We start from the raw sequence: 12795 nt of genomic DNA, 5'->3' as shown, positions 1-12795 counted from the left end.
TTGGTTAGGTGCTTTTAATCCAGCAGAGGGACACGACACATCATCGCTGGTTTCCATTCGTCTCTCACCTCTGAACCTTTGATCTCGAGGATCTGTCCCTCAGCCAAAACACGCAGGTTGGCTGATTCTGTCACCACTCTGCCGTTCTTATACCAAGTGATGACGGGAGGAGGCACAGCATTGGATTCACACTCCAGAGTTACGGATTTCCCAACAAGCACATTCACCACCACAGGAGAGTCCCCGCTATTGTCTCGGATGCTGGGAGGAACTGCGGGGGAGGAGGTAAATCAGCATCAATTGAAGACAACACACGGAGCTACACTGTGCAATAAAACCATTGCAGAAACAATCTGACCGAAAACAGTGAGGTAGATGTGTTTGTGAGCCTCTCCTGCTGCGTTCAGGGCCACACAGCTGTACTTTCCTCCGTCGGACACTTTTGCTTTCAGGATTTGTAAAGTGCGTCCACCTGCAGGCACACGCAGACACAGAGAAACAGTGATTTTCATGTCATTTTATCGTCTGCATAAAGGTATTTTTGATATCGTGAGTCTATAGGTGAAAGTAACTCCTTCACAGTACCTGGCATGATGAGTGCATTGGTGTTAGCTTGAATTGGGCCCCTGCCATTGAGCCAGCCCAGTGTTGGAGGAGGGAAGCCAGTAGCTTCACAGGAGAGAGCCACAAAGTTGTTCACAACCACCGTCACATTCTCAGAACTCGGGCCGATAATGGTGGGAGGCACTTAACGAAAAAAGACGAGGAACGTTCAATAAAGCAGGCAGAAGACAAAAATATTTAATTTGCTGTGATCACATGAGGGAAAAGTATTTTACTACATTTGTTCATGTTGTGACCAGAGATGGGCAGAACATAAACAAATGTACTGTAATCCGATTACTTTTTTCAAGTAACGAGTAAAGTAAGGGATTACTATTGCAAAAACGGTAATTAGATTACCGTTACTTTCACGTAGGAACGCTGCGTTACTGCGTTACTAAAACCTGATTTTTTTTGCGAGAATGTCTCATGACAGTGACGTAAGCGAGTGCGACGTTAGTGACAACAGCTGTGTGCAGATCAACAATGGATCACATATGGAGTGCAGAGAGAGTATGAGCGTGCAGCGTTTAAAGCGTGGAAGTACTGACCTTACTTTGAGTTTGATTCCATACAAAGTGACAAAAACATTAGTGTCCGCTGTGCGTGGGAAGAAAACTTCTTTTTACAGCGAAAAAACCCCTAAACTTCAAACAAGCACCGAGTAGCTACGACGTGATGGGAAACTCACAGAGAAACTCACGGATTCTTCCACTGACCGCCGCGGCACACCTGCACCAGCGTAAACCTCCGCCTACCCCACTCCTGCTTTACAGGTGAAAATAGAGCAACAGGACCGCTGAGTCTTTGACTTTATTTATTTTCTGCTGTGTTTTACTTGCATCTATTTGAAAGACTGAGTGTAAACACACAAAATATTTTATTTTATGTGCTGGAATGTGCAGAAAATAGGTTTAAATGTTAAACTAATTTCTTCCCGTCAGAGAATGTTGCATATAATTAAATGTTTGCTTGATGCATAAAGTTAAAAGATTGAAACTAATAAAACAAGTTTTAAAAAGAGACTTTTCCATTTGATTACATTTTGTATGATGGATTATGCAGAAAAAGTAGAATTGGGCTGAAAGATCTATCGCTTTATCACCTATTCAGGTTGTAAATCGTGTTTTTAAAAAGTAACTAAGTAATTAATTACTTTTGAAAATAAGTAATCAGTAAAGTAACAGGATTACTTTTTGGGGGAAGTAATCAGTAATTAGTTACTGATTACTTTTTTCAAGTAACTTGACCAACACTGGTTGTGACACATTTAAGCTGAAAAGGAAAAGGGAGTAACTCACCATGAACATTGAGATTAAATGTTTTTTCTGCACTTCCAGCCACATTTTCAGCTGCACACACATAACGCCCTGTGTCCGATACCTGAGCCGTCAATATCTGATGGAGAAAAAATGTTGTAAATATTACCCGAGGTGCATTGATACTGACATGTTTACATAAACAAGTAAAAGAAGTAAAAAGAACAATTACAGTTATTTTCATTGTTGTCAAGACATCGTACCTTGTGTGGGGTATGGGAGGTTTAAAAATACAAATTTAATCAGTCTGTGTTTCCTGGTTGTTACCTGAAGCGCTCTCCCATTGGACAGAATTCTGTGCAAGCTGTTGGAGGTGATTGGCTGGTTGTGCTTAAACCAGCTAATTTTGGGGGCCGGGGTTCCCTCCACGTGACACTCCAGTTGGGCAGTTTTATTGACCAGCACTGTGACTTCATCAGGCAGGTCGCTGTCTGTTCCGCGTATGGTCGGAGGTACTAGTGCAGAACACATACATGCATGTGAACCGTTCTCTGCTAAACTGATCGATACTTGTCCCACAGGAAATAAGGGTGTTTTTACTCACATAGCACTCTAACATCATACTGGATGGAGTCCTCTCCTGCTTCATTGACAGCCACACATGTGTACCTGCCTGAGTCCTCAATCTGGGCCCTGGGAATCTGTAGCACTCGCCCACCTGAGATTAAAGCAGTAGAAAATGTGTATGGACTAAATATCCTTCACATTTCATCTCTTCCTTACAGTTTTCGTCATCTGTCTCACCTGGCAGGATCAGAACTTTGTCATTCGATGTCAGCAGATGTCCGTCTTTGTACCAAGTGAGGGTCGGAGGGGGGACGGCGTTGGTCTCACAGTACAGGGAGATGGGATTGTTGAGTATCACGTCTCGTGCATCAACTCCAAAGCCTGAGGAAGACGTGGTATCACCATCTGCACCAGGCCTGTTAAAATTAGGTGGAACTGAGCAGCGGGGAAAAAGAGGACAGACGTTAAAACCTTACTTCACGCATTACATTACTAACAGGAGGAAACGCCATCAGGCGCATGGTTGTGCATTTATGTAGTGTCTTTATTAAATAATAGTTGCAGTGCACACATCTGCATTAGTCAACCCAGTTCACCTTGTATATTTACATCAAAGTCCTTCTCATCCTCTCCAGCTATATTAGTGGCTACACAGGTGTAGCGGCCAGTGTCTGACACCTGAGCATGTTTGATCTGAACGATCCGCCCGTTGGCTGTAATGGACACGTGGTCATCTGACTGCAGGATCTGTGCAGAGAAAAAACTTTTTTTCAAGCCTTTAATCCCACAGCTTTAAAAAACTGTGAAAATATCCCAGACGTTACCTGTCCATCTTTATACCACTGCAGTGCAGGGGTAGGAAAGGCCTGAGCAACACACTCCAAAGTCAGGGTGCTGTTAACCTTGATTTTGACCTCTTTAGGGGCCAGTCCTTCCCCGGGAATGTCATTCTTATTAATCTGTGGAGGAACTGGAGACAAAAACAAGTTAAAATATGTTTAATGTAAATCTGATTACTGGTAATTCTTATCAGTAATTTACAGTTGTGGTCAGACGTTTACATCCACTCATCATTGATATGAATCTCTTCTAATGATTTCTTTTGTCCAAGATGGAAGGATTGTACAGTATACATCTTTACTGCCCTTCAAAAACAAGAATGAGGGGCACAAGTTTTATTTATTTTGGATACATGCAGGCTCTAATATATACAGTGAAGCCTATAATTATTCATACTCCTGGCAAATTTTGACTTAAAGTTACTTTTATTCAACCAGCAACTTTTTTTTGACCGGAAAGTGACGCAGGCGTCTCCCAAAAGATAATAAGACGATGTACAAGAGGCATCGTTGTGGAAAAAACCCCATTTCATACCATACTTGAGCCTAGTTTTCCTCCGTTGTTCCTGATCTGAGGGTAACAGTTTGCATCTTCTTCCAGACCGTGGCAAAGTGGTGACACATCCAAATGAGTTGTATTTACATACAGTTGTTAGAACTGATGATCTTGGGATTTGCAGTTGTTTAGAAATCTTTCACAACTCGTATAACTCTACAATTCTCCTTCTTGAACCTTCACTGAGTTCCTTGGACTTTCCCATTGTTCTGAGCAATGGCCAATCCAGTGATTACTGTCATACAAATCCTTTTTATGCTGAGAACGACCAGTTGTAGTCAATCATGACCACTAATGAGAAATTAAATCGATCCTGTCAAGTTAAAAGACATTGTAGAAGATTCAGCAGCACTTTTGACCCCATGTGGGTGAGAGACAATCCAACATAATTTCAAACTTGTGCACTCTGTTCTTGTTTTTTTTAAAGTCAATAAAGATGTGTGCTTTATAATCATGGTTCCCTGGAAAAATGAACAGTTCTAATAAATCACTGAAACCCCAAATTACCATGACATTTATGTCCATGATGAGTGGATGTAAACATCTGACAAGGAGCTGTAAATTATATTTACTTGTACAAGAAAGCATGTGCAATAGATTATGCTAGAACTGAACACACATAAAACATTTTATGCTGCAGCATGCTCCCAAAGCTGAAGGGGTCTCACCATAAACCTTGACCTCATAGTGCTTCAGTGTCTCTCCAGCCTCATTAGTGGCCACGCAGGTATACCTCCCAGCATCCTCTTGTTTAGCATTGAGAATCTGCAGCGTTCGCCCACCTGTAACAGCCACAGAGTCACGATTCAAAGATTCTAACACATTTTCCTTCTGTCCCTTTATTGCTTCTTTATTTTCATTGTGCACGTCATTGCAAACCTGGAAGGACTCTGACGTTGCGACTGGATTCAAACAGAGTGCCATCTTTGAGCCACATGATCAGAGCAGGAGGGTAAGACTGGACTTCACACACCAGTGAGGTGGGGCTGCTCAGGGTTACTGTAACCTCCTCTGCAGAAATGTCAGGGCCTGACCCAGCAATGGTGGGAGAAACTGGTCAAGAAAAGAGGGGAAAAAACAGACAAATAAGTAATATGATTTCATTCCACGTGTAATGAACTCAAAGTCTCCAAAATGGAAAAAGAGTTGTCTTTGTACCCAGGACATTAAGATTGTAATGCCGCCTGCGGTCTCCTGCACTGTTAGAGGCCAGGCAGCTGTACCTGCCAGTGTCTGCGACTTGGGCTCCAGAGATTTGGAGGAAACGGCCATGAGACAGAATTTGGTAATGCCCGTCAGGCACCAGCAGCTGTCCATCCTTCAGCCATTTAATCTCAGGTACAGGATTACCTGGGAAATTGTAAAAGGGCTTAAGAAAATTGTTCCAAAGCACAGAGATTATCTTGACTGGAACTTACAGTAAGGATTGATCCAAACATTTCATTACCAGATTATCTCAAATACCTGATGCTTCACAAGTGAGAGTGATGTTGTGTTTCTCCTTCACTTTAGTATCCACCATAGTTCCCTCCTCCACAATGCTCGGGGGAACTGTCGGAAAAATCAGTTAAATAGTTATTATTTTCTATCAAAGTCCATTTTATCATTAAGTGGAAAATAAACATCCATCCATTCATCCATCCATGCACCCATAATCTGCACCTCCCTGTCTTCAGCCACCTCCTCCACCTTTTCGAGCATGGTACAATATATGTAAATGCACAGTCACTTTAGTTAGACAATATTATGGCATAAAGCTAAAAACAAAAACAAACAAAACAAAACATGATACAATAAATTTTCTATTTTCTCACCAAGGATGTCAAGGTCAAAGGTCTTCCTCTCCTCCCCAGCGCTGTTAGACACGATGCAAGTGTATCTCCCAGCATCCTCTGCTGCAGCATGCATCAGACGCAGGCTGCGGCCACCTAGAAGTTAAACAAGTCCATTATTATTATGTTTCTATAACCACGTGTAATGTCTTTAAAAGCTAGGTCAGAAGAAAAGTACTTTTTTTCCCCAGAAATAAAACATGACAAGAACACGTAAACAGGCTTTTAAACGTGTTGAAATGACATTAGCCTTTCTGAGCACTGAAATCAATCAACACAGAGAAGCTGAACTCTTAGAACCACAGCTGTTCAAACATTTAGGACAGAGTTTAATGATATTTCAGACTAATGTCAGTCTCAACAGCCAACAGCGTAGCTTTGCCACAGTTAATGAGAAAATAAGTGAAAAATAATGACATGTTACTGAAACAACTCCAGGTTTGACAACATGAGTGTCATTAGGATTCACTCGACACTTTGTTACAGTTTCCATTTCCAACTTTTCAAATTAATATTAACATTCTTTTGCTTCACAATTTAATTGTTTTTCTGCTGGTTTTTCACAGAACTGGCGTCTGCATTTGGCCGTGGTCGCAGTCATTCCATAATATTATTAGTGGCAGTGCATTGCAAATGTTGAAACCTCTGAAACCTAGCTGGGAAGTAAAAATCAAGACTAAGAGCTTGAAAAGTCACGAAAAGTCAAACAGGAACAGACCTGAAAGGATGCGCGCTGAACTAGTCGTTTTAATTGGCTGACCGTCCTTCAACCAGGAGATGGTAGGAAGAGGGATGCCGGAGGCCTCGCAGATCAGAGCAACTGGGTTCCTCATGACAACACTCACATTTTCTGGAAACTGCACCTGCCCAATTATACTTGGTGGGACTGAAGATGAGAGAAAAGGAGGTAAATGGACACAAAGATGATTTCTTTGATCATTATGAAAACACAAAAAACTTTAATCTCTGAAAGCAATTCCTGTTTCATACCGTGGACGCTGATGTCATGCTTGCTGTCAGCCTGTCCCGCCACGTTAACAGCGATGCACGTGTAGCGTCCCGTGTCTGACACTTTGGCATCTTTAATCTGCAATAGCCTCCCCTCGTTCAGGACCTTTGCACCATGCTGGCCTGTGATCGGCCGTCCGTCTTTCAGCCACGTGACCGCAGGTCGCGGCACACCTTCAGCATCACACTGTAGCGTCACATCACCTCCCTTTATCACAGTGACCTCATCAGCGCCGCCTTCGGTGCGTCTGATGGAAGGACGGACTGAAGTGAGAAAAGCGGGTGAGTGGTGTGTCATTAAAAAGATGAGATAAGAGAAGCTTTTTACTGTTTTTATCACCTTAACTCTTTCCCCCATAGAGACAACATTTAACCAACACCTGTACAGCCTGTATCCTTTATAGGCAAAAAGGCAATTGAAAAAAAAAAGGATGAATTCGTGGTGTTTACACACCATAAACCTGCAGGCTGTACTCCTTGGAGACGGTGCCAGCTGCACTGGAGGCTGTGCAGGTGTAAGAAGCAGCATCTGTCTTCTCAGCGCTGGAGATCTGCAGCTGACGACCTCCTGACAGAATCCTGACCCGCTGGTCAGATTTCACTTCAGAACCTGGAATATAAACAAAACACAGGATAGGTGAGGCGTTCCAGCACGCCACCCGCGCATGCGCACTGCCTCCCCACGTTTGATCAAAGCAGAAACTGGCTTACCATCCTTCGTCCATGTGAGACTGGGAGGCGGTATGCCACTGGACTCACACATAAGAGTGATGAGACTGCCTTCAACTACCGTCAGAGGAGACGCCTCCTCAGAGCCTCGGATACTGGGAGACACTGTAATAGCAAAGGGACGCCAAAAGGAGGCAGTCACACTGCATGCATTAGTACTAGTAAATGAGCGATGCATAAATCATCGTGATGATGGGCTGCAAAGAAAGATCAAAATCTACTAACAAAAAGCTTTTTGTTTCTGTTTTGTCTAACAGTCCAAGAAAGACTGAAAAATCTCTTCAGGTCAGTCCAAATGCACGACAGTGACACAAGATCAACTTACCCCACACATTGAGGTTATAGTTCTTCTCTGTTTTGCCAGCAATGTTTGTGGCTTCGCAGGTATATCTGCCTGAGTCCTGCACATGCACCCTGCTGATCTGCCAGTTTGTAGACAGAGAACAGAGTTTTGGCCAAAGAAAAAATGCAACTAACAGCAGGAGAGACGGTCATCGTTAAAAGGGACCTCTTAAGATTAAAGTTAGCCCTTCCAGTTGTCTTTTAGCTATATGATGGTTGTATGATGAACTGTACCTTAAGCAGACTAACATCTGCTGACACAGTCAGACCAGGCTTCCTAAAGAGAGGGCGGCCATCTTTGAGCCAGGACAGGGTGGGTGGGGGGACTGCATCACTCTGGCAGTGCAGCTCCACGGGTTGACCGAGCATCACTGTAGCATTCACCTCCTCGCCCTTGATGTTTGGTGGCACTGTGGCAAAACATGAAGACGAGCTCCTGAAAAGGCTTCTGTCATCGAATGAATACTTTCTGGGATGAAATCATTTAAATGACATGATTCGGAGTAAATCTTTTGTATTAAGGGTGCGCTGTTGTGAAAGTGCTGCTTTGTCCCACAAAGCACACTAAACTTGTTAGATTACCTCATGGGTAAACAATATAATTGCTTCCTGAGCAGCACAGGCGCTGTTTGTTGTGCATCTGGTGCTCTTTAAGCTCCAATTGCATCCTGGGTTATGACGGCATCATTAAACCAGTTCAACATATTTTAGTGACATTATAAATCTGAGTTTCTTCGTTTCCCAGAAGGTTATGAAAGCTAACGTCACTGGGAATTGCTAACATGCACTGAGATGGAAAATGAGTAGGGATTAAAAAATACCAGTTGGATGGCCGTTGCTTTGATTTCCAGCAATTTCAAGAAGTTCTGGACAGGATGTGTATTTGCCACTGAGCATCTGTGCAACGAAAGCACACGCCTATGAAATGAACTGACTTTGAAGTAGCTCAGGAAATCATTTCTCTGGGAATAATAATGTAATTATTTTAACAGGAGGCAGAAATCCCAGAATATATGAGATGAAAGGCGTTTTGTTTAAGCCTCTGTTTACAAGTTTTTCAGAAGACAGTCGGCTCTTATTTAGAAAATGACAGCAGGCCAATGTCCCTTCAACTGTGGTCGCTGTTCAGACAGAGCCCAAGTCATCGGAGAAGGACGGGAATAGGCTATCAGCTGAAGAATGGTACCAATTACCACAACAAATCTGCCTTCACTTCAGTGGACAAGTTCTTTTTCCCTCCTTTCTTTTTGATCTCTGCGAGGAAACTCGCATCATGTGGATGTTTGCATTCTGCATGCATATACGAACAAAGATCCAAACACAGACTCTACAATCCCATGTATGTAAGATGACATGTTTCCTATTACCTCAGTGACATTAGCTTTGATTAGACTTGTATAACAGCTGAGTCGCCATCAAGCTCGGCTCTGTTCAGGAGGCTGACAGCGTTTATTGAAACGCTAAACTCAGTCAAGCCGCACTTCCTCTACACGCACATGCTTTGCTCAAGGCTCTTGCCAGATATTGTTTCTGTATTATAATTCACAGCCTGGTGCTCAGTCTGGTTTCTGCTGTAAGACATTTGACAGTCAGTCATAACCATTAGTTAGCAAAACAAAGCAGCTGAGAAGGAGCAGCCGTAACATGCATGAGTACGATTAAACTCTAAAGAGAAGAACCAGGGCATGTAACGAGAGAGTGCACTATGATGTTAAAGCTTTTTAAAAAGGCAACATTAGTGATCCACAAATAAACAGGTGAAAGTCAAAACCTTGGATGGATGGACGGATAAATCTGTTTTTAAAACTATTTTATATTTATAGGGTAAAATACAGATACTTGTGTCTTTAGTATAAACAATAAGTTATTTGAATCGATTCATATTTCATGGATATGCATTTATTTGAACCTAATGAACATGCATTCATCATGCATCATCTTCTGCTTATCCAATTCAGGTTAATGGTGGGACTGGAGCCATATGGCAAGAGGCAGTATGCACCCTGGACAGGTCATCAGTGTCACAAAGCTAACACAGACTGTTACACAAATTCACACCGATGGCAAATTTAGAGCCACCAGTTAACCTAAGCTGGGGACTGCAAATGATGTCAGACACTTTTCTAAAAAAAACAAAACGAATAAAGGATTTAAAAAAAAAAAAGTACTATACATGCTGTTTACCATATGATACCATATAGGTACATGTATGCAACAACAGCTGTTCATGTTCTCACCATAAACCTTCAGGTCATAGTCTCTGTTCTGTTCTCCTCCAGCGTTGACAGCCACACAGGTGTACCTGCCTGTGTCGCTAACCTGTGCGCTATCCAGGGACAGCACTCTGCCACCAGCAAACACCTGACAGGCCGACGGAAACAGAGCAGAGGTCACGTCACGGTGCTCGGCTCACGCACAGACTCACAGCACACAGTCGTTAAAAGGTCTGCAGAAGACTTTTATTATTATCTAACACAGAGCTTCCGCACACCTGCAATGTTCAACATAACCTGAGGATAACGTCACCTCGCATTTTGCATCACAACAGATCTCTGGAATGATCCGGCACAAAGCACTAAGCATGAATGTAGTGATGTCACCTGTATGCCATGTGAAACACTTGCCACAGGGCTGCCATCTTTGAGCCATGTGATACTGGGAGCAGGAACCCCTGTAGCCTCACACTCCAACCTGACGGCTTCATTCACCACAACAGTTACCGTACCGCCTCGGCTGGAGATGACCGGGGGCACTGCAAGGCACGAGGATAAAGCACTCAGTCAGTGACGATCTGCAACGCCACTGGAGTTGTTTTTGTTTTTCAGCTATCCGCATATTGTCATCATCTGTCAGCGACTAATCTCTAACTTATAGAGATAGTATTACTCACGAACAACCAAAAAGTTCAGCATACTTCTGCTTAATTAATGAGAAAGCCACCCACCGAGGACCTGAAGTCTGTGAGATATCTCAGCAGCTCCAGCCAGGTTCACAGCGACACATCTGTATATGCCAGCATCGGACAGCTGTGCTCGTTCAATCTCCAGCATCTGGCCACGCTTCCGTAACGTCACACCAGCTGCACTGGTCAGAGGTCGGCCATCTTTGTACCAAGTGATAGCTAAGGCATGAAGGATATCAAAAATACTTTCAGCAAAAGAACTATTAAACAGAAAACTAGGCTTAAAAGAGATTAATGAGGGTTTGAGTTTATTTAAAATCTGAAGACAATAGCAAATAAAATAAATGTTGGACTAAAAATCAAAGTTTATTATAAAGAATTGTAATTTTTACATTTTTTTTAGAATTTTTAAAGTTGATAAAGAATTTCCGTTGCCCAGTTATGGTTACATAGATACTAAATTGCTGTACTGTAACACTTCCTCTAACAATGAAGAAAGTGATTTTACAATAAGAACCTAGTTACACATGAATTTATATGTAGCACATCTTTGAGTGTTTAGATCATCCAAATGGAAAAAGAAGGAGAGGGAAGAAGCTGAAGCTGTTTGTAGGAAAACTACACTGTAAAGGCTTTGAGTGCGCACAGTGGGACTGAGGAGGTTGTTAGTGAACAGTCTTACCAGGTAATGGGCTGCCCGCGGCCTTGCACTCGAGCTCAGTGGAAAAGCCTGACAGAATGGTCTGGTTAATGGTCTCTCCAGAGGACGGGATACTGGGAGGCTCTGAGGGACACAAACAGAATTACACCCAGAAACAACAGCTTATTATTATCAACTCTGGATATAGGAGGAGGAAGATAAGCGAGACAAACATGCAGAGCGAGTGATTTGTATATCCATAAGTAAGTTACCGTGGACGCTGAGTCTTATGTGCTGCTGAGCTTCACCAGCTGCGTTAGTGGCCAGGCAAGTGAATTTCCCAGAATCCTCCAGTCTTGCCTCTGTAATCTTTAGTGTCCTGCCTGCTGACTCCAGCTGTGGCAGATACAGAGAATTCAGATTGGTAATTACTGAGCAGTGAAGAATAAGAATGAATCGCTTTCTGCTGCTTCTGCTTCTTCTTCTTCTAACCTGTTAGTACTCTTAAGCCTTAAGCCCCACCTCCTTACTTTTTGCTAGGAAATTTGAGAAATATGTGATTTATTGAAATGTGCAAACATACATGGAAATGCAGTATATGAAGCAAAAGCAGGCGAATGAGTGTGAAAGTCAATATTTGGTGTGACCAGCTTTATTCTTCATCATAACAGGAATAATAGCCCAGCTTCTTGAAAGCTCTTCTGTGGATGTTGGCTGCCTTTTGTTGGATTGTCTGTCAACATGATCCCACACCGCTTCAGTAATGTTGAGGTCTGGGTTCCGGGGAGGCCAGTCCATGACTGATAATCTCCCACTGTGTGTTTTTCTGTCCAGGTCTGCTTTCACTGCACTGACAATGTGCTCGGGATCATTGTCAGATGAAAATGTTGCCAATCACATGTTTTCGAGAAGGTATGTGAGTTTTGACAAGATCCCCAACACCAGCCCCCAAAAGATGAAGGCAGACGGATCACCTGACGAGCCAGATGCATCTCTCAGGTCCTGTGTCGGCTCTTTGTGGGATTTCTTCCTGTTTCTTAGGACAAAACTTTCGGATACTGTTCATCTGTTGTGGATAGTTGTGAAGCCTGACAGTTCTTGTCTAGTTTCCAAACATTTTTGAGGATATTTTGAGATATGTCCAGTTTTCAGATTAGAACTCTTTGGTAATGATGTTGCTTTTTGCAAAAATACTCAAAAACTTGTTTTTGACATTTGTTGCAGATTCAGGCTGCTTGTAACAAAGTTATAAAGATACATTTTATAAAGTGGTTGTTTGCTACTTTGTTTGTTACATATAGATACAAAATTACAAGAAAGTCTGGCTCCTCAAAAGTAAAATATAGAGAAATGAGCTGTGTTTCCATACTGAAAGCACTGTGTATAAAAATAAGTAATAATTTGAATTGCATCAAGGAGAGAGGGAGAATCTAGGTTTGGCTGCAGATATACAGCATGTATGGATCTGTGGTTCACCTGAAGAAGTTCATGCTTCAGTGATGATTGATTTTAAAGTGA

General features: G+C 42.5%; 1 protein-coding gene across 2 annotated transcripts in view; it reads right to left on the bottom strand.

The window, feature by feature from the left end:
• Nucleotides 1-12795, bottom strand: part of hmcn1 (hemicentin 1) — a 97227-nt gene that overhangs the window by 22323 nt on the left and 62109 nt on the right. For both annotated transcript variants that reach the window (XM_082511068.1, XM_082511069.1), the window contains exons 36-60: nt 11550-11673; nt 11320-11421; nt 10680-10856; nt 10336-10487; nt 9973-10096; nt 7970-8145; nt 7719-7815; nt 7376-7498; nt 7119-7274; nt 6647-6928; nt 6375-6542; nt 5639-5752; nt 5289-5375; nt 4983-5174; nt 4704-4877; nt 4493-4606; nt 3254-3399; nt 3026-3176; nt 2667-2864; nt 2467-2580; nt 2190-2377; nt 1905-2001; nt 586-747; nt 359-472; nt 69-271 (exon numbers count right to left, since the gene is read on the bottom strand). In XM_082511068.1, the coding sequence (XP_082367194.1) occupies nt 69-271; nt 359-472; nt 586-747; nt 1905-2001; nt 2190-2377; nt 2467-2580; nt 2667-2864; nt 3026-3176; nt 3254-3399; nt 4493-4606; nt 4704-4877; nt 4983-5174; nt 5289-5375; nt 5639-5752; nt 6375-6542; nt 6647-6928; nt 7119-7274; nt 7376-7498; nt 7719-7815; nt 7970-8145; nt 9973-10096; nt 10336-10487; nt 10680-10856; nt 11320-11421; nt 11550-11673 (3735 nt within the window). The remainder of the gene's footprint in view (nt 1-68; nt 272-358; nt 473-585; nt 748-1904; nt 2002-2189; nt 2378-2466; nt 2581-2666; nt 2865-3025; nt 3177-3253; nt 3400-4492; nt 4607-4703; nt 4878-4982; nt 5175-5288; nt 5376-5638; nt 5753-6374; nt 6543-6646; nt 6929-7118; nt 7275-7375; nt 7499-7718; nt 7816-7969; nt 8146-9972; nt 10097-10335; nt 10488-10679; nt 10857-11319; nt 11422-11549; nt 11674-12795) is intronic.

Source organism: Aulonocara stuartgranti, assembly GCF_965226115.1.
Source record: "Aulonocara stuartgranti genome assembly, chromosome: 17".
In the NCBI taxonomy this organism is placed as follows: Eukaryota; Metazoa; Chordata; class Actinopteri; order Cichliformes; family Cichlidae; genus Aulonocara; species Aulonocara stuartgranti.
This window is presented reverse-complemented; position numbering and strand designations above follow the sequence as displayed.